Genomic DNA, 26,562 nt, shown 5'->3' with positions numbered 1-26,562 from the left:
CGGCTGATTTTTTTTTGATTTATTGTAGAGATGAGGTCTCGCTGCCCAGGCGGGTCTCGAACCCGCGGGCTCAGGCAATCCACTCACCTCAGCCTCCCAAAGGCGCGGGATTACAGGCTGAGCCACCAAGCCCGGCTCACCTTGTTTTTATATACTCCTGGCTGCCTGCACCCATCCTACTTGCACATAACCTCCCTTTGGCCATCAAGTAGCCAGGCTGCAGTAGTTCTCTGTCAGCTGGCACCCACCAATCCCAGGGGGAACCTAGCACTCCCAACATGGTGCCCCCAATCCAGGATGGTGCCTAACACTCCAAGATGGCAACCACTAATCCCAGATGGTGCCCACTGATTCAAGATGGTGATGGTGCCACCACTCCAAAAGGGAACCCACCAACCAAGATGGTGTTGGCCAGGATTCTGGGGCCCATGAGTCCTTGCCAGAGGAAGAGCCACAGAAATGCAGAGAGAAACTGAGGCTGGAAAGGCTGTTAGGATGGACACCAAAGCCTTCTGTCAGACGAGACAGGACTCACATTCCTGGAAAATTCTGCTCCTGCCTGCCTGGAGCCTTCTGGAAGGGCCTGGGATGCACAGGGTAACTCCTGGGTGCACCACTGATGTAGCCCCTCCAGCCAGCCCTCCATGGGTGGCTTCAGAGCACCTTCCAAGGTTCAGCAAGCAGGGACCTTTGCCTGAAGGGACAAGATACATACCACTGATGCAAAGACATATTTCTGATCCTTTTCTTGTAGCAGCAAAAGCACGTCAGTCAGCAGGACAGCAAGAACATCTGAGGAGACAGCACAGAGGACGTGTCTTAAAGGTTGCGTGGCTGGGTCCTGCTGGCAGTATCATGGACACCAGTACCCAGGAGGGAATGGACGCTTCCTTCCTGCCTCATTCCATTACCCTTCTGGGTTTCAACACCTAGCACCCACAAGTGGCCAGAGCCTCATCTGAGACATCCCTTCAGTGTTTGGAGCTTAAGCCGTGGCTCCTGCCCGTGGTCAGGCTGCACTGCCCCGACAGTTCTTTTTGCCGTAATGGCAACTTCTGAGTCTGGCACTGGAGTACTCCCCTGATTTCCCAACATGGACCGACTCCTCTGTTCTCCCTGTGACTTGAGCTACTGCAGTGACCTGGGCAAGGACTGGTCTCAGTCCCCTCGTGCCCCCAAGCTCACTCAGTGCCTTGCCCCTATATGGACAGCTTACACAGCAAGGCATGTGCAGATTCTGAACTCAGTTTTGGTGGGAATGTTTGGTTGCAGGCAGTGTACAAATCACCTTTTAAGGGAGCTGCTTCTGACACCCTTGTCTAAACCAGGTATGCTCTCTACACTCAATTCTTTCGCACTGTAGCCTGCTGGCTTGCTTTAAAGCATTTGCCATGTCTGTGTTTTGTCTGCTTGTCTTTCTCTTCTGGTCCCCTGGCTGAAGTCCAGGAGGGCAGGGGCCAGGCCTCATCTGGTCAGGTGTATTCCCACCACTCAGCTCGGTGCCTGAATCTTATCTGTGCAATACACATCCACTCAAGTGACACACAAACACAGGCTGTCACTTTCCACCCCGAGGAGGCTGGGATGTTTCTAGGGGCTCGGAAAATGGTCAGGAAACCCAGAGGTGAGTCCTGAGTACTCTCTGGTTTAGAACTGCAACTTGAAAGCAGGGCTCAGAGCACCTGGGCAGTGAGTGGGATGCTCGGGATACTGATCAGCTGGCCTAGTGGCACTCTCTGACTACACAGGGACCCTTCAGGGCTGGGCCGACAGCAGGCAGGCTGACGGCAGGCAGGCCTGCAACTGAATCCAGATGGCAACTGTGTGTGTTTGGAACCCTGGAGTCAAACCTGAGGTGTCCTGATGCCAATACCTTGAGTTTCTGTTCAGAATTCAACAACTCAGTGTGCCCTCCTGGTTTGTACTACAGTATTTCAGAGACCAGAGAGAAGGGTGCTGATACAGCCACTTTGTTTTTATATACTCCTGGCTGCCTGTGCCCATCCTACTTGCACATAACCTCCCTTTGGTCATCAAGTAGTCAGGTTGCAGTAGTTCTCTGTCAGCTGGCACCCACCAACATGAGAGAGAACCTAGCACTCCCAACGTGGTGCCCCCAATCCAGGATGGTGTCTAACACTCCAAGATGGCAACCACCAATCCAAGATGGTGCCCACTGATCCAAGATGGTGATGGTGCCTCCACTCCAAAAGGGAACCCACCAACCAAAATGGTGTCCACTAATACAAAAGGGCACCTAGCACTCCCAACATGGTGCCCTCAATCCAGGATGGTGCCTTGCCTAACACTCCAAGATGGCAACCAGCAATCCAAGATGGAGCCCGCTGATCCAAGATGGTGAGACCATGCCTAGAGGGTACCCACCAACCAGGATGGCACCGACGAGTCCAAGAGGGCACCCACAACTCCAAGATGGCACTCACCATGCCAAGATGATACACACTGATCCAGGATGATGTCACCAATCCAAGACAATGCCACCAATCCAAGTCAGTGCCACCAATCCAACATGCCACCCACTGAACCAAGAGGATGCCCACCACTCTAAGATGGTGCATACTGATCTAGGATGGTATCATCAATCCAAGATACTGCCACCAATCCAAGATGGCACAATAATCCAAGATAGTGCTATTGATCCAAAATGGTCCCATGGATCTAAGATGGTGCCATGGATATAAGATGGCACCACTGAACCAGGATGGCATCACTGATCCAAGATAGTACCTAACACTCAACACTCCAGACGGTGCCCACTGTTCTAGGATGGTGCCACCAATCCAAGATGATGCCACCATCCCCAAGATGGTCAATCTAAGCCACTGCTACTAATCCAAGATGGCACCCACCACTCCAAGACAGTGCCCACTGATCCAGGATGGTGTCAGCCATCTAAGATCCAACATGATACCACCACTCCCAAGACCGTGCGACCACTTCAAGATGGCACCTACCACTCCAAGACAGTGCCCACTGATTCAATATGGCGCCCACCAGAGGTGGCCAGAAGCAGGCCTTTACCTTTCAAGCGCCCTGATGTGGTCTTCCAGCACAGTGTGCCCTCCAGATGGAGTTGCCTCTGAAGCATGTCCTCCTTGCGGAAGGTGAGTCCATTCTTGAGTTTGCTGGAGGACTTCAGGTCCATCTTCCCTGTGATCTCCCTGAGGCGCTGACTCTTCTCACACTCACTGACCTTGGTGTCCACTTGTGAGATGATGTCTTTGATGAGGTTCAGGGCCTGGGTCAGGTCTTCGTAGTCCTCGGTGTCAGCTGCCACATACAGCAGAGTTAGCATCTTTGTGTTCATGAACACAACAAAAGCAGACACACTACAGAAGGGTGGGTGGGATGTGTGAGGAGGGTTCCCTGAGGCCACCATGCAGAGGACCTTTAAGAACCACCTCCCAACTATGATCTACTGAGATGTAAATGGGTCTCAAAAATAAATGCAACACTTCAGAGTTTCCTTTTAACCCCGTTAGAGCTTCTGTTGAATGCGGAAGCTCAGATGCAATTCAAGTGATAAAACCACTCTGCCCAGCTCCGCCAGCCACTACTCAGTAAACAAACTCCCTGTGTCTGCTACCCTTTCTTAGAAGACTCCCTCTACTGCCTGTCACGAATGAGAGCTGGCTCATCTCACTCCAAGAATGTGGCTTTTGTGGCAGGGGAACCTGCTTGTTCTCCCACGGCCCGAATTCACTGGAGTGGCATCGCCCTGAGAACTCCTTGCTGGGCTGTGTGCCCTTCTCTGGTCTCCATGGCTCCAGGCACATCCCTCTGTTAGCCCTGGTGATGCGACACAGAGGTCATTGCTGGGCCTGTGACCTTAACAAGGGCCCTGTCTCCACCCATTCATCCACACCACAGATACTGACGAAGGCCTGCCAGTATTGGGGGGAGGGCAGACAGTGGATGAGTGAGACCTGGTCACCACCCCATCTTTCTTGCCAGACACCTCAGCACCCAGCAGAGTGGATTCCACAGGGACTGTATCTAGTCTGCTGCTGACACAGGGACTGGGGGACAGAGACCCTGCTGGCAGCAGCGAGGGACGGGTGGGGGAGACCAGCCTACCCTCCGTGTTCTGAATGATGCGCTCCACCAGCACGGGGTATTTGGTGATGCGCTGCGTAACCAGGAGGATGCACTCCTGCACACCGAGCCGCCTCACAATGGAGAAGTTGCTGATTTTCTAGGAAATGGAAGAAAAGACTGAGCTGCGTTAACATCTCGGCTCCTGCCGAATCGATTAATGACCGGTTACCAAGGCTGGGTTCCTTTCTTTTCTGGCTCAGCAGGACCTTTTGCTGCTTTGGAGGGGACATGCACTGGATACCTGAAAGCAGGGGTCACCTGCTGTCTACAGAAAGGCCACAAAAGGCCAGCCGTGGTGGTTCATGCCTGTCATCCCAGTGCTTTTAGAGGTAGGTCAAGGTCGGAGGATTTCTTGAGGCCAGAAGTTTGAGACCAGCCTGGGAAACACAGTGAGACCTCATCTCTATGAAAAAATTTAAAAATTAGCCCAGTGTGCTGGCACATGCCTATACTCTCAGCTACTCAGGAGGCTAAAGTGGAAGGATCTCTTGAACCCAGGAGTCCAAGGCTACAGTGAGCTATGACTGCACCACGGCATTCCAGCCTGGGCAACAGAGCGAGACCCCGACTCAAAAATAAAAAAGAAATGAAGAAATAAGAACCAGCCAGGGGTGGTGATGGGAATCATCTGTCAAGGTGTCCCTCCCCCCCACAAAGACCCTGACCCTGATCCACACTTGTCAGAGCCCTCCAGAACTAGCTTGGGCACATGCCTTCCACGTGATGGTTCTGATGCACATTCCTGGCTGAGAACCCAAGAGACTGTCACCTGAAGTGGCTGAGAATGGCTTCCCATGCTCTCTGGTTCACACCACACATTCTCCCTGTCTGCTCTGATGTGTTTTAGGGGTGTCAGCAACTGAAAAGAGCCACTTCTTAAGGGGACATGAGAGGCACTGTGGATGTTTTTTTTGAATGGGCATCTCATTCTGCCGCCCAGGCTGGAGTGCTATGGCACAATCATGGCTTACCTCAGCCTCCACCTCCTAAGCTCATGCAATCCTCCTGCCTTAGCCTTCCATGTAGCTGGGACTACAGGTGTGCACTACCCACGCCCAGCTAATTTTTTTACTTTTTGTAGAGAAGAGGTCTATTATAATGCCTAGGCTGGTCTCGAATTCCTAGGCTCAAGTGATTCTTCTGCTCCTGCCTCCCAAATTGCTGGGATTACAGGTGTGAGCCACTGTACCTGGCCCACTGTGGAATTTGTGATAGGCTGTGGGACAAAGTTTCACTGGAGTCCTGCCCCCTCTGCATACATTTCTAGGTGTCTCGGGCTCACACAGCCTGGTGGTCATTCCAGCTCCATCCACTGGATGAACTGCAGCCCCAAAGTGGTTCTCTCCTTTCATATCTACCTACTGTGATGATCATGGAATGGAATTGAAATGCACGTCATCCCTAACTTCAGACTGTGAGTTGCTGAATGTCACTTCTGCAGGAAGTCCTGAATGGGCCACAGGTGAGAAGGTTGTGTCAGAATCAGGGGTTAGGGCCCCTGAAGAGGCGAACACTACTGGGATCAAGCGGCCTTAACCCATTCGGAGTGTGGAGTCCAGGTGCGGTTTAGCTCAACATGATGACACTGGCTGGGTCTTGAGTACCTGCCCACTCTTGGGCAAAGGAGGCAGGAGGTTCATTCCACAGACCCCGGAGGCAAGCAGGGACCAGCAAAGGGGCGGGGGTTTGGAGTGACGCTTCTTCCAATAGCCAGAGCCTCCAAAGGCATAAAGGGGTGGCTCTGGGAGGGGCCAGTTCCCAGCGTGGGATGGCCCCTCCAAATGATCCCGAGTCTCCCTGACTGCGGGAGACGTGATAGTCAGCAGGTCCCATGTGGGGGCCTGCAGGGGACTTTCGGGGCCCACCCTGGTATGAGAAGGAACAAAGCCCTGGATATACTTTGCTTGGATTCACATCTTGGGATTCTATGTAAAATTTCACCAATGTGTCCTCAATGGGGCTCTGGTGATAAAACTAAACCAAGCCTTGCCAATCACTGCTTTCTAACAGGTGCCCTGTGATTTCACAAACCTCAAGACTCTATGGTTCTGTGGAGAAAACTGACAGCAAAGAAGATAAGTTTTTAATTAAAAAAAAATTTTTTTTTTACCTTGATCAAGTTTTGAAATTTCTTGTTTTGCTGCAAAAGCAGCTTGTAATGGCTGACTGCTTCATTGTGGCCGCTGCAAAACACACCGTATTTTTCCTTCATTCTCTCCCCATTTTCACCTGAAAACTGAGAGGAGAGAGAAGGGAAACATTACAACAATGAAACATGAGAACCACCAAGGTTTACTTTCATCTAGCTCATCTGACTCTGCTAAAATAAATCCTGGATTTACTTGTGACTTACTTCCTAACATGTCCTCCAACAGAGAAATGCTTTCATGTAGGTATGTAATCCCAAAGTGTAATACAGAAAAAATGAGAAAACTTTCTGCTTAGGGACTTTGCTACATCACAGATGCTGGAAAGCTTCCTGAGATCCAAGAAGAAAAAAATAGATTTGGCCAGGTATGGTAGTTCATCCCTCCACCAGCACTTTGGGAGGCCAAGGCAGGAGGATCGCTTGAGCATAGGAATTTTAGACCAGCCTGGGCAGCAAAGTGAGACCCTGTCTCTACAAAAAAGTTTTAAAAATGAGCCAGGTGCATGATGGTACCTGTAGTCTCAGCTACTTGGCAGGTTGAGGCAGGAGGATCACTGGAGCCCAGAAGTTTGAGGCTGCAGGTAAGCTATGACTGCACCACTGCACTCCAGTCTGGGCAACAGGACCAGACTCCATTAAAAAAAGGAAGGAAGGGCCGGGCTTGGTGGCCCAGCCTGTAATCCCAGCACTTTGGGAGGCTGAGGTGAGAGGATTGCCTGAGCCAGCGGGTTCGAGACCTGCCCGGGCAACTTGGCAAGACCTCGTCGTCTCTACAATAAATCAAAGAATAGCTGGGCGTGGTAGTGCGCGTCTGTAGTTCTGGCTACTTGGAATGCTGAGGCGGAAGGATCGCCAGAGTCCAGCAGATTGAGACTGTGGTGGCTGGGAGCGTGCCACTGCACTCCAGTCTGGGTGACAGAGTGAGACTCCAACTCAAAAAAAATAAAAGGAAGGAAGGAAGAAGGGAGGGAAGGAAGGAGGGAGGGGGCTTTGAGACTGCTGGGCTAAGCATAGCCATACCTACCTGCTGTACCAGGAGGTCCCCAATCTTCTGGATGACATAGTTCCGGTCACTGCCCTCCTCCAGGGACTCCTGGCGGCGCTCCTTGAGCCGGGAGAGGAACTGGCTGTGCATATCCAGCAGGTCGTTGGCACAGGGGAAGAGGCGGCTGACGGCCTGGCTGCTGAACTGCAGCTCCTCCTGCAGGGCCCTGGAGTACACCTTCAGCATGATCTTGAGGGTCCGCACGTGGTGCGCCTCGGTCTGCATCAGCTCTGCGGGGGCATGGATGGCAGGACTCACCTACCCAGCCCCGCCGGCACTGGTGGGTGCTACCCGCCCTGTGCGTGCTGGGCCAGCTTTGGAAAGTTCTCTGCATCCTCAGGGTCTTTCTTACTGCCCACAGTGTCTAGGTGTCCTACCCTCCCCAGTCCAGGGCTGCAGGGGTCCCAGCCTAAGGGAGCAGGAACAGGAGCGGCCCCAGGGCCATAACACCACAGGAGGGTTTTGTGGCTGGAGTCAACTGAAGATGTTTCAAGGCTGTATTAAGTAAGAAGATTGTTCTGAGGAATGTCACTCCTGTGGATGTGAAGTTCACACATCTGTGTGTCTCCAATCACAACCAGACTGTGGTGACCTGGAGGTCTATGCCCCTCCAAATTCATATGCTGAAATCCTGACCCCCAAAGTGATGGCATTAGGAGGTGGAGCCTTTGGAGGTGGTCGGGTCATGAGGGTGGAGCCCTCACGATGGGATTAGTGCCCTTAGGAAAAGGATCCATCAGAGACCACAGAGGGACAGAGCTGGAAGGTGCCATCTGTAAGCCAGACAGATGAAGAGACATCACTAGACACTAAATCTGCTGGCGCCTTGATATTGGACTTTCTAGAATTTTAAGCAACAAACAGCTGTTGTTTACAACCCCCAGTCTTTGGCATTCTGTTAGAGCAACTAGAACAGACCAAGATGGTCACCAGCAAGGTGACCTGGGCATTTGACCAGACCCTCCACACAGACGTGTTCTAACAAAATCCTCCCCAACCATCTCTTCCCTGGCGCAGGACACAGGGCTGGGTGGGGAGGCAGGTGGAGCAGGACATATGGTCTCAGGGAAGGTTGACTGGAACCCAGACTCCCAGGTGGAATAAGAAAGAGAGAAAGGAAGAGAGGGGAGGAGAAGGGAGGAGAGAAGAGAGAAGGGAGGTGAGGGGAGGGAGGGAGGAAGGAAGGTGGGTGGGTGGGTGGAGGCTGGCATGGCCCTGGGCTCTGGACTTCTTACCATAAAGGACATCCTGTCTTTTCACCACCTCCCTCTTTTGTTTCTTGGCATAGGCCGGGTCCACGGCCAGGCTCCAGGACTCAGCCTCAAACTCGTGGCTGTCCGATTCGATCTCGTTCCTCAGTGAGGCAGTATAGGGATCTGAGGGAAGAATGAGGGGCTGTTGGGGGTCTGGGGCCCCCCACATGGAGTCCTTCCCATGGGCAAGCTGATGTGGGTCCCAGCCCCTCCCAGGATGGACAGGGACTGTGTGACAGGTGCGAGAGAATCAAGATGACCGTACCTTCTACAAAAATGGACTCAGCATTGGAAGATGTGAGTGACAGAGAGTCATCAGCGGCCAGCTTAAATTTTAAAAACACGGAATCGGCTTCATCCATCTCTCCTGTGATTGGTCTAAGTGAAAATAACAAAAACAATTAAATCAGAAAATCGAGTTAAACACACACAACCCCATGCTATGAAGGCAGATCAGTTACTCCATCTACTTAAAGACTCTCTGAGAACTTTCCAGATTTCAATAGAAGCCTCAATTTTGTCACAGATCATTTTGTAAAAGCAGGAGACTCTCTGTCAATGTCTCATCAGGACTTCTTCCACCGTAACTGCCGCTGATGTTCGGGTACATTCTACAGGAGTATGAACTGCAGACTTCCTTGACTGACCGCCGGAGCCCCTGGGATTCTTCCTGCCAGGAGTCAGGCGGACACAGCCTCACTGTTGAGGGTCGGGGACAAGTCCCTCCTCCAAGGAAGAAGACCATCTCCTGCTTTCCCCACCAGCTCACAGAGGGGTCCCCACAGACACGATAGGTTCTAGCTCACTTTCTACCCGGGACACAGATGAAGGTAGCATCGCAGGCACCACCCCAGAGTCCTCTAAGACCAGATAAGGCAGAGATAATGGGACACGTCCTCCATGGCGCCCCCCGGTGGGATTCTGAGCCTCGCCTTGAGGACAGGAAGGAGCCCTGACTGAGGGATGAGTCTGAGACTCCTCTAGAGAATTAAGCAAGCTGGCTCCATGGGTGGCCAAGCACACCCCTGGACGCACTGTTTTTGAAAAAGAAGAGACATGGGTCTAGCAGGGACTTCACCGCTCAGCACCGGGGTGCGGGGTGGGGGTTGGAGGGGGGCTGTGCTGACTCACATAGATCTCTGTAGGGTCTTATGTGGGGGAGGCTGTCAACACCTCCCCGCCCCCGACCGTGGGACGCCATCTGCCTGACGGCAGAGAGGGGACCCTGCTTACCCGAGTCGTGTCCCAGTGCCAGCCAGGCTCGGTGTTGGCTGGGGACCTCCTTTCTGAGAGACCGTCATGCCGACATTCCTGGACAGGGCCGGGCTGCCATCGGACACGAGGGTGCCGCTGGGATGCTCCTTGAGCGAGGCTGCGACAGAGGCAAAGACAGAGTTGGTGCTCAGAAAGTGGGTAGGACAGCGGAGGTCGCCGGCACGGAAACCCCGCTCTGACTGTGGCCGCAGCACAGACAGGATCTTGGAAGTGAGCAGCTCGTTATCCAGGAAGACGTTCTCGCTCCATTTCCTGGGGAAAGAGCTGTAGAAAGACAGCTCGGGGTGGCCGGGGAGTGCGCTGTGCCTGTCACCGCTTTTCGAGTGTGTGTTCCCCATGGTTGCGCCCGGGGCTCTGAGACCTGGTGCGGTCCCAGGCTGGGCTGCACTGTTTTTATGCCTCAGTGGGATCCTTCTAGAAGACAGAGCTGCGTCTTCCCTGCTGTATTGGCTGAAGCAGTGGGTCTGGAGCCCAGGAAATTGGTCCCCACTGTGACCGTTTAGTGCAGGAACTGCAGTCTTTTCTCCTTGGGTAAAACAAACAGAACCCCCGCCCCTTGCTCCCCTTGGTCTTTGCAGGGGGTAAGAAGCAAGAAGACAGTTTGAGTTTGCTGTGAATAATCTAAGATCATGAAATACTGAGCTCTGGGCTTGGCGTGGTTCATGCCGACACCACGCAAATGATGATAATTGATCTGCGATTGGGTGTTGGGATGGCTCTAAGACCCAGAGACCGCAGGGCACAATGTTCAGCCGCCCTGGCTGTCAGCACTCAGGTAGAATTCTACCGTCCAAGTGGAGGTGAGACTCTGATTCTGATTATAAACCAAATCAGCAGCTGGGGCCCCAAAGGGCAGTTTATACCTATTTGCTCATTTATTTAAGACATCAGATCATAGGATGCATGTGCCCACCAGTAAACTTTCCCACTGATAGAAAAATGCAACTATTTTATTTTTTATTATTTTAAGAGACAGAGGCTGGGCTCAGTGGCTTAGTCTGTAATCCCAGCACTTTGGGAGGCTGAGGTGCTGGATTTGGATTGTCTGAGTCCGTGAGTTCAAGACCAGCTCAGGCAACTTGGTGAGACCTCATCTCTACAATAAATAAAAAATTAGCCGGGTGTGGTAGCATGCACCTGAAGTTCCAGCTACTTGGAAGGCTGAGGTGGAAGGATCGCCAGAGCCCAGCAGGTCTACGCTGGTGTGGCTGTGAGTGTGCCACTGCACTCCAGCCTGGGCGACAGAGTGAGACTTCAACTCAAAAAAATAAAAGACAGAGTCTTGTTCCAACACCCAGGCTGGAGTACAGGGGTGTGATCATAGCTCACTGCAGCCTCCAACTCCAGGGCTCAAGCAATCCTCCTGCCTCAGCCTCCTGAGTAGTTGGGATTATAGGCACCACCACGCCCAGCTAATTTTTGAATTTTTTTGTAGCGATGAGGTCTCTCTATGTTGCCCAGGCTGGTCTTGAACTGCTGGGTTCAAGCAATCCTCCCACCTCAGCCTCCAAAAGTGCTGAGATTACAGGCATGAGCCACTGTGCCCGGTCAGACACAACTCTTAATGACAGCTTAGCATCATTTATTAGGCTGAGTTCTCTCCTATTTGACAAGTTGACCATTAAAGTCAGGCCTAGCTGAGATGGGCTGTGTGGCTGGTTTATTCTCTCATTTTATAAAATCACACCTTAAAGTTCTGCTCAAGTAAGAAGAGACAGCAGCATTAAAAAGAAATCTGGGCCCAGCACGATGGCTCACACCTGTAATCCCAATGCATTGGGAGGCTGAGGTGGGAGGATCACTTGAGGTCAGGAGTTCAAGACCAGCCTGGGCAACATAGTGAGACTCAATTTTTATAAAAATTCAAAAAAGTAGCCAGATGTGGTGGCACATGCTTATGGTCCCATCTATTTGGGAGGCTGAGGTGGAAGGATCACTTGAGCCCAGGAGTTGGAGGCTTCTCTGAATGACTTTTAATTTAAGTGGAAATTAAAGGTGACTGCAAACATGCAGGTGGGTATGTATTAGAGATTTTTGGGCAGAGAAGTAATAAAGGAAGCATGTAAACGGAGACATTAGCCACTAAGCTGTGTGACACCACATTATGCATGTTCTGAGTGGCTTTCTTTCTTTACCACAGCCCAGCATGGCAAGGATGATATTCACTGAGTGACCGCAAACCATCTGCTGTCATGGTAATAAATGGTTAACAATAACTATTATTATAGTAGGCAAAGGGGATGAAGCTGACACTCATGTAGAAACACCCAAGCACAAAGACAGAAAGCTGAAATTGAAGGTTGTGTAGTCCAGGGCGGGCACTTCCTGCCATTTCCACACCACACTCAGCCCGGCCCAGGCAATTATGACCTAAACGTACAAATAGGGGATAAATCCTTAAATGCGTCCTTCACCCGGCTGGCATCCTGACATGGCTGACAGATTGTTCCCTTGAACACAGGTCCCGCCTAAAGTCAGACAGATTCTGCTTTAATCAAAGAGCACATGGAAGAAAAGGTCACTGTGAATACACTCCAGGAATCACGGACTCTGAAGAATTTTAAGAAACTATGGGGCCAGGTACAGTGGCTCATGTCTGTAATCTCAGCACTCTGGGAGGCCAAGGTGGGAGTGCTGCTTGAGCCCAAGAGTTTGAGACTGGCCTGGGTAACACAGTGAGACCTCATGTCTACAAAAACAAACAAACAAACAAACAAAAAACAGCCGGGTGTTGTGGTGTGTGTCTGTAGTCCCAGCTACTCCTACTAGGGAGGCTGAAGCAGGAGGATAGTTTGAGCCCAGGAGTCAGAGGTTGTGGTGTGCTGTGATCGTGCCACTGTACTCTAGAGTGGGCAACAGAGTGAGACTCCAACACAAGAACTATTGGGAGTGCTAACTTTATGGTAATAGACTTAAATCTTCCTTTGATGATTTAGAAAACACTAAAGTTTTCATGTCTTAGCATCATGGCTAGGGAGACCAGGTACCCCAGGACCCAAAGGGGCACAAGGGATAGAACTTAGGATAAAAGAATGAAGGCCTCGCTAACATACGATACAACTTATCTTTTGTTCTGATTATTGTCTGTCACCCAACAGAGTGTGGAAGACGACAGAAGAAAATGAAAGGCACTCCCGAACAGAGTGGGAGCTGCCCATGAACACATGCCAAGAAAACACTGTTTCGGCAAATACAGAATGATCGCAGCAGCAACTCCACTGCTGGGTATTTGCCCAGAAGATGGAAAGCAGCGACCCGAACAGATTCTTGTACACCCGTGTTCACAGCGGCATGATTCACAATAGCCAAAAAGCAGAGGCAACCCAATGGGCCGCGCAGGGACGAACAGACCCACACGATGTGGTCCGTCTGCACAATAGAATACGGCTTGGCCTTTGCGAGGAAAATAGCTCTGATACGTGCTGCTACTGCATTAAGGACATGAAGCTTAATGCCATAAGGCAGGCACAAAAGGTCACATCCTGTCTGATTCCACCTGCAGGAAGCACCTAGAGGAGTCAAGTTCACAGCGACAGTAGTGTGGGGGGGTGCCGGAGGGGGGTGTGCCAGGGGTTGGGGGAGGGGACAGGGAGTGAGTGTTTCATCAGGACAGAGATTCTGTTTGGGAAGATAAGAAAGTGATGGTGGTACAACCACGTGAATGTGTTTAATGCTGTTGAATTAGACACTTAAGATGATTAAAATGGTAAATTTTATTTTATATATATTTTACCACAATTTTTTAAAAAAAGAAATCATTGTTTCTTTGCAGTGATGGAATGGTTCTATGTCTTCTTTTTTTTTTTTTTGAGTCAAGGTCTTACTCTGTCGCCCAGTTCACCACAGCCTCCAAATCCTAGGCTCAGGCAATCCTCCCAACACAGCCTCCTGAGTAGCTGGGACTACCGGCGCCACCACACCTGGCTATTTTTAAATTTTTTTGTAGTAATGAGGTCTTACCACCTTTTTTTTTTAAACACAGGGTCTGGCTCTCACTGAGGCTGGACTGCAGTGGCACAATCATGGCTCACTGTAGCCTTTAACTCATCACTCAGGGTCAGGTTCCAGACAAAGAGGACCCAATCTAAGTGTATTTCCCATAGAAACCACAATAAAAGCTCTTACTCAGTCTCCCTTCTGTCCCCAACCAACCCTGGTGTTTCCCCATGTGACCCTGCCTCCAGCATCTAGGGGACTGAAAACAACTTCTTCCTTCAAGACAGTCTTTTTTGTGTCTGTGTGTCTTACCATGCCTGTTTAAAACAAACCCTGGGAATCCTAAAAACACCAGTTGCCTGGGGGCCAGAGTTCTGCCTGGAAGGGCTGGGAGAGCCTCCAATCTTCTGCTGCAGTGTTCTGACATATATATGGAGGGTATAACACCAGGCCAAGCTGTAGTGACCCTGTGAGTATTCTAAAAGTCACTGAATGCACTTAAATGTATGAACTGTATGGTCTGTGAATTACATCTCAGTCAACCTACTAAATAGGCAGACTGACACCTGTGATGCCCAGCTATCTTTCTGCAGTAGGAGGATAAGACATTTGTAGTCCAACATATAGTATGGGCCGGGCACAATGGCTCATGCCTACCATCCCAGCACTTTGGGAGGCCGAGGCGGGAACACTGCTTGAACCCAGGAGTTCGAGACTAGCCTGGCCAACATAGTGAGACCTCATCTCTACAAAAAATAAAAAAATTAGCCAGGTGTGGTGGTGTGCCTGCAGTCCCAGGTACTGGGAAGGCTGAGGTGGAAGGATCGCCTGAGCCTAGCAGGTCAAGGCTGTGGTGGCTGTAAGCATGGGTGACACTCAGCCTGGGTGACAGAGTGAGACCCGGACTCAAAAAACAAAACCAAAAAGCACCCCTTCCCATAAAAAACCATATAGTTCCTGAGAGCCAGAAATCCATATTTCTCTCCTGCTCTCATGTTTCCTACAGCAGGTGCCTACGGCATTTGAGTTCAGCCTGTGTTGTTCAGCACCGTCTGCACAGCCACAGCAGACACTCTGGAGCCTAATTAACACCGTCTGCCTACTGCTGAGAGGTGCGATCGATGGATCGGCATGTACCTGGCCTGCTGTGGCGGCTATAAGCTGCAGAGTTGTTTCTACAAGGGGACCCGGAGAAAAGGCAGGGACAGAAATGAGGAGTGAATGGTGAAATGAAAAAGGTTCTTGGGCCCAAGGGGAAAAAAAATACACCCTTGTTTTCAGTGACAAACACAGACAGTAGACTGTCATAAGGATGATTTTCTAATTTTTAACTTTGTAGAGATGAGGTCTTGCTATGTTGCCCAGGCTGGTCTTGAATGTCTGGGCTCAAGCGATCCTCCCGCCTTGGCCTCCCAAAGTGCTAAGATTACAGGTGTGAGCCCATGACCTGGTTGATGATTTTTAAAAATCTGTTTTGTCCTGGTTTCTTCAACTAAAGAACTGTCTGTGAACAAGTTAGGTGACAAAACTTGTGTGACAGGTGCCAGGATCCTACCTAAGTTACTTTATCTGGAGCAAAGACCCTACACTGTTTTCTAGTGCAGTTTTGCTCCTGTGTGCCTCTCCACCTCAATCGTGGAAACCACAGGCTTCTTCCTCTGATATACAAGCAAAACTCCTCACTAGCTCTTGTAAGAATCATTAAGGACCCACCAAAAATTACATAAGGCTAAGTAGTTATTACCCTGTTGATTTTTGTAATTTTTGATGAAGCCCCACATGAAGTTTTTTTTTTTTTTTTTGAGTTCGAGTTCCACTCTGTCGCCCAGACTGGAGTGTAGTGGCACGTTCCCGGCCACCGCAGCCTTGACTAGCTGGGCTCTGGCGATCCTTCTGCCTCAGCCTTCCAAGTAGGTGGAACTACAGGCGTGTGCTACCATGCCCAGCTAATTTTTGATTTATTGTAGAAATGAGGTCTCGCCAAGTTGCCCAGGCGGGTCTTGAACCTGCGGGTTCAGGCAGTCCACTCACCTTGGCCTCCCAAAGTGCTGGGATTACAGGCTGAGCCACCCAGCCCGGCCGGTGATTTTTTTTTTTAAGAGATGGGGTCTTGCTCTGTCACCCAGACTGGAGTGAGGTGGTGTGATCATAGCTCACTGCAGCCTTGATTGCCTGGGCTCAAGTGATCCTCCTGCCTTAGCCTCCCAAGTAGCTGGGACTATGGGCTTGCAAAACTACACCTGGCTAATTTTTAAAATATTTTGTAGAGATGGGGATCTCACTATGTTGCCCTGGCTGGTCTCAGACTCCTGGCTTCAAACAATCCTCCCGTCTCGGCCTCCCAAAGTGCTGGGATTATAGATGTGCATCACTGTGCCTGGCCCTAATATGGCACTAGTGACAGTCTTAACTTGTTTCAAACTGTCCTTTAGCTATAATCTAGAAGCACACTGGCTTCTAGAAATTCCAACTTGTAAGGAAAAACTGTCTGCTCTAAGTTGTAGATTTCTGCTGCTTTTCAATGATAAAGAGACCCCAAACAACCTTTGAAGGCAGCTGGGCCCTGGCACACAAGTGACTGCAGTTTTCTGCAAAAGGCCATTCAAGCCAAAGGACCGGGCAAGCGTCATGGCGCTCAGGTTCAGCCTCGAAACACAGGGGCTCCTTTTCTCAAATTTAGGAAGGTTTCAGATCCCCATTCACCCTCTCATTCTTTGTTTCATCAAAGCCTTATCTTTTGAGCTGAGGGTGTGACCTGGCTCTGGAGAGTTCTAGCAAGCACCAGCTCACTGGCAAGTGTTCGAGAGACAATTAAAGGAAATCTGATACAAAATGAAGTTTTCAGTTCACAGCTCCTGGCTTTTCAGCCACCTGAGAATAGACTGAATCGATGAAAAGACAACTCATTGATTTCTCTGCCCTGCCTCATTTTGCTGTTACACAAGCAAGATAGTATCAAAAGGAATAAAAGTGTAGGAGGAAAAACAACATTAACCCTTAATCCCATGCCTCAGAGGACAAAGAAAAATTAAAAAGACATCTTGCAGGTAAGAAGTGTGAGTCAGAAAGAATTATTCTTCCTAAACCTGGTAGCATCCAATTAAAAAAAAAGTACATAAGCCTTCTATGCCAATCTACATGTCAAATGCAAAAAACATTTTTTTTTGGAGCTGGGGTCTTGCTCTGTTGTCCAGGCTGGAGTACTGTGGTACAATCGTGGCTCACTACAGCCTTGCGATCCTTCCACCTCAGCTTCTTGAGTAGCTGGGACTACAGGTGAGCGCTGCTACGCTCTGCTAATTTTTTGATTTTTGTAGAGACAGAGTCTCACAGTGTTGTGTTGCCCAGGCTAGTCTTGAACTCCTGGGCTCAAGTGATCCTCCCGTCTTGGCGGGATTATAGGTGTGGGCCACCGTGCCTGGCTTCTACATATTTTATATCCATCCTATAGGCATTAGCTTAATTTCTATCTCAATTGTCCACGATCACTCAATTAATAAGGGGATCAAAATGGAACTGAGGCAGAATTACGATCATTATTGAGGTTAATGAATGGGCATTATTATACTATTCTTTCTACTTTGTTGTATGCTTGAACATTTCCATTAAAAAACAAAACAAAACAAAAAACAGCTGGGTGCCATGGCTTATACCTGAGATCCCAGCACTCTGGGAGGCTGAGGCAGGAGGATCAACTGAGCCCAGGAGTGTATGGTTACAGTAAGCTATGATTGCACAACTGCACTCCAGCCTGGGCAACAGAGCAAGACCCTATTTCCAAAATCAAAACGAAAACCAAAACCATAACAACAAACCTTTACATAACTGTTCGCAGCAGTTTTATTTGTAATAGCCCCAAATTGGAAACAACCCAGATGTCTTGCCGTGGGTGGACGGTTAGACAAATCACCATCCATCCATACCATGGAATACTACTCAACAGTGAAAAAGAGAAAATCATTCACATACACAATGATCCAGAGGGATCTCAAGGGTATTATGCTAAGTGAAAAAGCCAACCTCAAAGGCCACCGTGTGATTTTCCTTATACAACATTCTTAAAATGTCAAAACTATAGAGATGGAGAATCGGCCGGGTGTGGTGGCTCATACCTGCAATCCCAGCACTTTGGGAGGCTGAGGCAGGGTTGAGCCCAGCAGTTCGAGACCAGACTGGGCAACACAACACAGTGAGACTTCATCTCAACAAAAAATAAAAAAATTAGTGGGGCATGGTGGTGCACGCCTGCTGTCCCAGCTCCTTGGGAGGCTGAGGCAGAAGAATCACCTGAGCTCAGGAGGTTGAGGCTGCAGTGAGCAGTGATTGTGCTAGTGCCCTCCAGCCTGGGAGACAGAGTGAGACCCTGACTGAAAAAAAAAAACCATCTTTTCATGATGTTCTAGATCACTCTACAACAGAGATGGAGAACAGATTAATGGTTGCCAGGGACTAGTGGTGACAGGCAGGGGAGTTGGTGTGACTATAAAGGTAAAGCATGAAGAGAACTTTGGGGGGATGGAACAGTATCTTGATGGCACGAGTTACAAGAATCTACACATGTGATAAAATGGCTCAAAACTAGAATCACACATTACCCCATGCCAATTTCCTGGCTTTAACATCCCATTATAGTTACAGGAGATGTAACAGTTGAGGGGAACTGGGTGAAGGGTACACAGAACTTCTCTGTTCTACTTTTGCAACTTATAGTGAGTCTATGATGATTTCATAAGGAAAAGTCTGAGATAAAACTACCCTTAACAAACAAACGAAAAAAGAAAGAACATTCGTGATCAATGTCTTAGTCAACAAAATGCCATAGACTGGGCATCTTAAACAATAGGAATTTATTGCTCACAGTTCGAGGGTCTGGAAAGTCCAAGGTCAAGGTGTGGGCCAGTTTGGTTCCTGGTGAGGGCTCTCTTCTTGGCTTACAGATGGCCACCTTCTCATTGTGTCCTCCCATGGTGGAGTGAGAGCAAGCTCTCTGGTGTCTTCTTATAAGGGCACTACTGCCATCATGAGGCCCCACCCTGATGACCTCATCTAATGCAAATGACCTCCCAAAGACCCCATCTTCAAATACCATCCCATTGGGGGTTAGGGCTTTCACATATGAATCTAAAGGGAACATAAATCAGTTCACAACACCCAGTGATGAATAAAACCACGTTTCCTGGCTGGGTGCAGTGGCTCACACCTGTAATCCCAGTACTTCCCAAGGTGGGAAGACTGCTTGAGCCCAGGAGTTTGAGACCAGCCTGGGCAACACAGCGAGACCTCGTCTCTACAAAATCAAAAAATTAGCTGGGCGTGCTGGTCACACCTGTAGTCCCAGCTACTCAGGAGGTTGAGGTGGGAGGATCGCCTGAGGCCAGGAGATTGAAGCTGCGGTGATCTGTGATCATACCGCTGCACTCTGGGTGACAGAGTGCTGGCCCAAATTCAAAACAACAACAACTCCATTTCCTGAGAATTCACTTAAATGTAGAACTTCCTGTATCACTCACTGGATTCCTCACTTAGCAGAAAGAGCAAACAGCCTTCCTCTTCCTGCTTTTTCTTCTCCTCTTGGACAGAAGACTGGTGATGGTGACCAGCAGGTGACCAAGACCGCCTAGGGAGTTCTTTTGGCCCAGGAGGAAGGCCTGGGAATTACCAGCTGGTTCTTCCTTTGTAAGAAAGCAGACAGCCGGCTGGGTGGCTCAGCCTGTAATCCCACGCCTTTGGGAGGCTGAGGTGAAGGGATTGCCTGAGCCCGTGGGTTCGAGACCTGCCTGGACAACTTGGCGAGACCTCATCTCTACAATAAATTAAAAAATCAGCCGGGAGTGGTAGTGCTTGCCTGTAGTTCCAGCTACTCGGAAGGCTGAGGCGGAAGGATTGCCGGAGTCCAGCAGGTCGAGGCTGCAGTGGCCGGGAACGGCCACTGCACTCCAGTCTGGGTGAGACTCCAACTCAAAAAAAAAAAAAAAGCAGACAAGCCGGGCTCGGTGGCTCAGCCTGTAATCCTGTGCCTTTGGGAGGCTGAGGTGAGTGGATTGCCTGAGCCCACGGGTTTGAGACCCGCCTGGGCAACTTGGTGAGACCTCATCTCTACCATACATCAAAAATTAGCTGGGCATGGTAGCGTGCACCTGTAGTTCCAGCTACTTGGAAGGCTGAGATGGAAGGATCGCCGGAGCCCAGCAGGTCGAGGCTGTGGTGGCCGGGAGTGGCCACTGCACTCCAGTGTGGGCGACAGAGTGAGACTCCAACTCAAAAAAAAAAGAAAGCAGACATCATGGCTCCTGAACATGAGTCACACTAGTGCAAGAGTGGGATTGGCAGATGCTGGGCACTGCTGTGGGGAGGGGAGGGAGGAGGGAGGGGACATGTGGCAACACACTGGGTACCTGGTTCACTACCAGGAGGAGAGAGGGCTAGCTAGAAGCCCAAACTTCACCTGCATGAAGTCTACTTATGTAGCAGATCCCCACTTGTACCCCACAACTCTTAAAAAAAAATATGGTAAAAACAAAAGAAAAGATAGTGGACTTCAAAACATTCAGGGAGGGCTACCATGAAAATGACAAGTGCCTGAGGACCTTAGGACCGGTCGCCTTAATGCGTGGGGACAGAAGACAAGGATGAAAGTAAACAAAAGAAGATAAACTGGTACGTGACAAAAGGGTTTGTGGGGCTGGTGGCTCTACTGAGGACACTTTCTCCTGGGCACAAGCCAGTGACTTTGGGTGGTAGCCTCTCAAGGTGGCCACCGTGTAGAACCGAAGTGAGTCACGTGTGGATATGGAGAAACGACTCCTGGCTAAGAGAACCACCAGCTGGTCCTAGGTACTCAGCAGCTCAGAAGCAACAGCCACACAGGAGGGACTCAGAACAGTACCACTGAGAGGCTGGGCCATGACTGTGGGGTCTTCAGTGCCCCCTTCTGTCTCCCAAATGGCATCTGTGGGTGAGGGACCCCTGGTCCACCCAGACTCTTATAGTGCTAAGGTGGGGGCCTTTCCTGGAACAAAGGGGGCTGAGTCTAGTTGGGTTTCCTTGCTTTTTTTCTTTTTTTTTGAGATTTGGGGGTCTCTCTCTGTTGCTCAGGTTGGAGTGCAGTGGCATGATTGCGGCTCACTGCAGCGTTGACCTCCTGGACTGAGGTGATCCTTCTGCCTCAGCCTACTGAATAGCTGGGAGTAAGTGTGCACCACCACACCCTGCTAATTTATTTTTATTTTTTTTTACAGAGATGAGGTCTCTATGCTGGCCAGGCTGGTCTTGAATTCTGGGGCTCAAAACATCCTTTCATCTTGGCTTCCTCGAGTGCTAGGATTACAGACGTGAGCCACTATGCTTGCCCCATTCTTTATCAATTCTTAAGAATGTCATAATTGGTCAGGCTTGGTGACTCAGTCTATAATCCCAGCATTTTGGGAGGTCAAGGGGAGTAGATTGCTTGAGTCCACGGGTTTGAGACCAGCCTGGGCAACTTGGCAAGACCTTGTTTCCATGATAAATAAAAAATTAACTGGGCATGGTAGTGCACGTCTGTAGTTCTGGCTACTTGGAAGGCTGAGGCGGAAGGATCGCCGGAGCCCAGCAGGTGGATGCTGGGGTGGTTATGAGTGTGTGTGCCACTGCACTTCAGCCTGGGTGACAGAGACTCCAACTCAAAAAATAAGATAACAAAAAGAATGTCATAATCTATCCTCCCCAGCTGCAGGTAGTGATACTGAAGAAGAGAGAAGGACACACACCTGCTTGGACAAAAGCCCGGAATTATCTCTTGGAGGATGGGACTCTGGCATCCCTCTCACATGGGCGCTGTCACTTTGTGGCCTACATAGACACAGGAGTGGGTGCCACTGCAAAGAGTACTGCTCAGGAATGGTTCTATCTGCCAAGAGGCAGAAGTGGAAAAGGGAGTGTTCTTGAAATACTTCACCTTTGGTTGCATTAAGGTGCACCCACGGGGCATTCAGTTGTGCTGGTTGATAGCAAAGTTATGTGAAATCTAGAGGGAGGCGCTCCTGGACTGGGGTGAGGTGTTTTGCATGTGAACGACTGCTTCGGTGTGCTATGGAACAAGAGCTTTACCTGTTGGTATCGGTTGGTTGCCATGCTGGAATCCCAGCCAAAGAGACCTAGGTGAGCCATATGGGAATCCAGGGCCACCGAGCTGGATGTGAAAGGATCCCTTTTGTTTAAAAAGGATCCGGGTACATTTGTGTTGTCCACAGCAAAGCTCTAACTACTCAGTCAAGGTCTTGTTAAGGCATGCCTATCAAAACAACTGCTTATGTTTTCTTAATTCTTAGAAATATAGGTAACAATCTGACATCTGAGGGGGGACCAAAAAAACAAAACCAAACCCCGGAATCATCTCTTGGATGATTTGTACATTCGGAATTTGTAGTACATTTGGAATTTGTTTCTCCAGATCAAATGGTCAACCAAGGTTTTTATGTGGAAGTTTTGAGAAGGTTGTATCATGATTTGCCAAAGAAACGTCCTGAGCTGTGGCAAACAGGTGACAGGTTCTTCTCATGACAACACACCTACCCACGATGCGCTGAGTGTTCAGCAGTTTTTGACCAAAATCGGCTTGACCCCTGTGTCCCACCCTCCCTATTCACCCAATCTCACCCTCAAGCAACTTTTTTTTTCTTAATCCCCAGATGAAATAAGTCCTCAAAGGGAAATGCCGATGTGAAAGAGGTGAAATAGAAGAAGGACTAAAAGGCATCAAAATGGACGAGTTTAAGAACTGTTTTGAGCAGTGGAAAAAGTGTCTCAACAGGTGTATTGGATAAAACAGAGAGTACTTGGAAGGTGACTGAAGTTTTAACATGTAAGAATAAATGCACAATTTCTTAATAAATAAATCCCGTGTTTTTTTAGTCTCCCCCCTATCATGCTGACTTTCAAAAACTTGCAATAATTACTGACTTAGAATAAGCAATGAGAATGAATCGCCACTGGAAATCGCCAAGGGCCGTTTGTAAAACTTGCTTTCTCTGAATCTTTGCTCTCCCTGAATACTATTCATCCTCTTTTTAGACAGGAAGACTTTCCTTGGACAACAAATACATCCACCTCAGGGTATATGGAAAGATAAGCATCATGGGAGAATTGGCCCTTAATGAGTAACTCCACCTCATCACTGTGAGGCACAGAAAAGTTGACTTTGTTATTTTAGTACAAACATTAAATAACTTACTTGCCTATCTAAAGAGCTGTGATCAATTTTTTTATTTCTGATTTATACGGTGGTGCAATCATAGCTCACTACAGCCTTGAACTACTGGGCTCAAGCGATCCTCCGACCTCAGCCTCCCAAGAAGCAGGGACTACAGGTGTACACAATCATATCTGGCTAATTCTTCTTTTTTATTTTTATTTTTTGTAGAGATGGGGTCTTGATATGTTGCCCAGACTGGTCTCAAATGCCTGGGCTCAAGTGATCCTCCCATCTCAGCATCCCAAAGAGCTGGGATTACAGGCATGAGCCACCATGTCCAGCCAGAATTGTGGTCAATGAATTGTTGCTTGTGTCTGGGAAAAGAGAAACTATATAATCTTTAAATGCTGGCCAAATATTAATCAGGGCAAAAGATTTACTTGAAAGCCTAGGTCTGAATTTAAATCTTGCTGGTTGCACCTGGCATTTCTTTATGATCACATTACTGAATGGTACCTGCAACTTAGGAATCATACGTGCATTAAATTAAAACAAAACCCCAAACAATAACAACAGTAAATGGTCAAAGATCTTTCTAGCCCTGAAATGGACCAAATGGCAGATGACTCAGTGGCTCCTGCCTACATGGCATTTTGTTTTTCTCCAAACACATCAGTGGATATTTTGGTGCCAAAATGAAGTAATGTAATAATGAAAGGATGCTTGCCTACTCTTATTGTGGATAATAGCTCCTTTGTGTTGTTTAAATTAAATGTGCTTTCCCTTTTCAAAAATTTGCTTTTGAGAGGAGGAAGAAAGGGCTCCCAGGAAAGAGAGGTTTATTTCAATGACCTAATACTGCAGGGTAAAAGGGGAGAGAAGCCCTTAAAAAATTCTGAGAATGACTTAATAAAGAATTATCAGAGGCTAGGCACAGTGGCTCATGCCTGTAATCCCAGCACTTTGGGAGGTGGAGGCAAGAGGATTGGCTGAGTCCAGGGGTTTGAGACCAGTCTGGCAACTTGGTGAGACATTGCCTCTACAATAAATTAAAAAAGTAGCTGGGTGTGGTGGCATGTGCCTGTAGTTCCAGCTACTTGGAAGGCTGAGGTGGAAGGATTGCCTGAGCCCAGCAGGTGGAAACTGCGGTGGCCATGAGCATGCCACTGTACTCCAGCCTGAGCGACAGAGTGAGACTCCTATTCAAAGAAAAAAAAATTATCAGGAGTGAGGAAATGAGCCAGGAGCCAAAGAATGATTCTGATTCTCAAAGACTGGTTATTAGAATCAGACATAGGGCTGAGCACAGTGGCCCGCACCCAAAATCCCACTGTTTAGGGAAGTTGAGGTGGGAGGACTGTTTGAGCCTGAGAGTTCAAGACACACCAAGACCCTGTCTCTAAAAGAAAAAAAATTAGCTAGGTGTGGTGGTGCGCCTGTAGTCCCAGCTACTTGGGAGGCTAAGGCGGGAAGATCGTTTGAGCCCAGGAGTTCGTGCCAGCAGTGAGCTGAGATAACACCACTGCACTCCAGCCTGCACCAAGGAGTGAGACTCTGTCTCTTAAAAAAACAAAACAAAACAAAAAAAACGGGCCAGGCTCGTGGCTCAGCCTGTAATCCCACGCCTTTGGGAGGCTGAGGTGAGTGGATTGCCTGAGCCCGCGGGTTTGAGACCCGCCTGGGCAGCGAGACCTCATCTCTACAATAAATCAAAAAATCAGTTGGGCGTGGTAGTGCATGCCTATAATTCTGGCTACTAGGAAGGCTGAGGCAGAAGGATCACTGGAACCCAGCAGGTCGAGGTTGCGGTGGCCGGAAGCGGCCACTGCACTCCAGTCTGGGCGACAAAGTGAGACTCCAACTCAAAAAACAAACAAACAACAACAACAAAAAACACAACAGAACTGGACATGACATGATTGAAAAGGATGGACAGGGAAATATCTCAAAAGTTAAATCCACTAAGTATTATATAATGTGGCATCCTGGGCTGGATCCTGGAACAGGAAAGTTAGCGAAATCTGAAGGAAGTCTGGGAGTTCAGTAAACAGTAATGTTTGCATCCGGGAAAACTGGGCGTGGAATATATGAAAATTCTCTGTGCTATCTCTGCAACTTCTGTTAATTAAAAATTACTCCCCCAGAAAGGTTCATTAAAAAAAGGTCCCTCTGGGATACACCAAGGCTTGCAGGACACAAAAGATAAACTTTTTAAAAGGTATGTGCACAGGGGTGCTTTGAACTGCACCAAGAAAGGATGAGAACTCACTCCCTGGGAAGGAGTGCTTGATTCTCTCCATTCTCCCTAGCGGGCATTTCGTGGGTGTGGGGCCCTCCCTCTGGGAGCCTCAGACTGGGGCACCTGTGGGATGCTTTCTCCTGTATCCCAGTCCAGTCAGCCACCCGTCCTGCCTTCTGCCTATGGGGCTGTGCCCCAGTCACTTAGCCCAGGCCAAGACCTCCTTGGGTGGCAACCCCTCTCCCAGACCTGCCCATTCTCATCCCTCCCCCTCCATGGGGGCTGGCCCTTCCCTGGCCTTATCTCCTGTCACTCTGCACCCAGCACTCCGACTAGGGTGCACTGAGGGGTCTCAGAGACCAGGTACCTAGGCCCCTCGCCTCCAGGTGTCCCTCTGCCTGGCTAGCTGTGGGGCCAGGTCAGAGTCCTCCTGGAAGGCCACCCCCTGCTCCCTGGTCCGAAGGCCCCAGGCCTCACACTTCCTTTACAACACTTTATCATATAGCCTTGATGCATTCTGACCTCCTTGAGAGCAAGGGTCAGGTGTCTCTCATCTCAGCATCAGATCAGACACTTGTGTCATGAGCACACAGGCCACAGGCCACTGAGGCCACCACAGCCCTTAGGGTGCAGGCAGGGAGGGCAGGGGGCAGAACGAGGAGAAGGAAGGCACCCAAAGGAGAGGCATGCAGGGGCCCAGGTCAATCGCCTTCTTGACCATTTCACTTTAAGGACAGCCGCCATCTTAAGGGCTTTAGCCTATGGAATCTTAAGTTGTTCTTATCAAAAAAATAAAAATAAAACTCTTTGGGAGCCCAAGGCGGGAGGTTCTCTTGAGCCCATGAGATGGAGACAGCAGTGAGCTATGATCCTGCCCCTGCACTCAAGCCTGGAAGACTGAGTGAGACTCGATCTCAAAAGGAAAAAAAAAATGCTACGCTGGAAGGTGGGGGAAAGGTCATGGTCAGGAAGTCGGTGGGCACCCAGCCTGAAAGACCAGACCTCGAACTACCTCGCAAAGTCAGGGGTTACTTACTCAAGAAAATAAAATTAAAAACTGCTAGGGCTGGGTGCGATGGCTCATGCCTGTCATTCCAGCATTTTGGGAGGCTGAGGCCGGAGGATCGCTTGAGCCCAGGAGTTTGAGACCAATCTAGGCAACATAGTGAAACCTCTTCTCTACAAAAACAAAAAAAAATTAACTGGGCATGGTGGCACGTGCCTGTAGTCCCAGCCATCCAGAAGGATGAGGAGGAAGGATCGCCTGAGCCTAGAAGGTTGAGGCTGTGGTGAGCCTTGACTGTGCACTCCAGCCTGGGCAACAGAGTGAGACCCTGACTCTAAAAAAAACCCCCTGCCTTTTTTTTTTTTTTT

The 26,562-nt window shown here is 49.4% G+C and overlaps 1 protein-coding gene across 1 annotated transcript in view; it reads right to left on the bottom strand.

The window, feature by feature from the left end:
- Positions 1–26,562, bottom strand: part of ARHGEF18 (Rho/Rac guanine nucleotide exchange factor 18) — an 87,594-nt gene that overhangs the window by 16,642 nt on the left and 44,390 nt on the right. The window contains exons 9-16 of the mRNA XM_008050859.2: positions 9,800–9,938; positions 8,832–8,944; positions 8,549–8,689; positions 7,293–7,543; positions 6,230–6,355; positions 4,099–4,216; positions 3,043–3,291; positions 716–792 (exon numbers count right to left, since the gene is read on the bottom strand). Of these exons, the coding sequence (XP_008049050.2) occupies positions 716–792; positions 3,043–3,291; positions 4,099–4,216; positions 6,230–6,355; positions 7,293–7,543; positions 8,549–8,689; positions 8,832–8,944; positions 9,800–9,938 (1,214 nt within the window). The remainder of the gene's footprint in view (positions 1–715; positions 793–3,042; positions 3,292–4,098; positions 4,217–6,229; positions 6,356–7,292; positions 7,544–8,548; positions 8,690–8,831; positions 8,945–9,799; positions 9,939–26,562) is intronic.

Source organism: Carlito syrichta, unplaced genomic scaffold (assembly GCF_000164805.1).
Source record: "Carlito syrichta isolate Samal-C Ts95f unplaced genomic scaffold, Tarsius_syrichta-2.0.1 Scaffold153894, whole genome shotgun sequence".
Lineage (NCBI taxonomy): Eukaryota > Metazoa > Chordata > Mammalia > Primates > Tarsiidae > Carlito > Carlito syrichta.
This window is presented reverse-complemented; position numbering and strand designations above follow the sequence as displayed.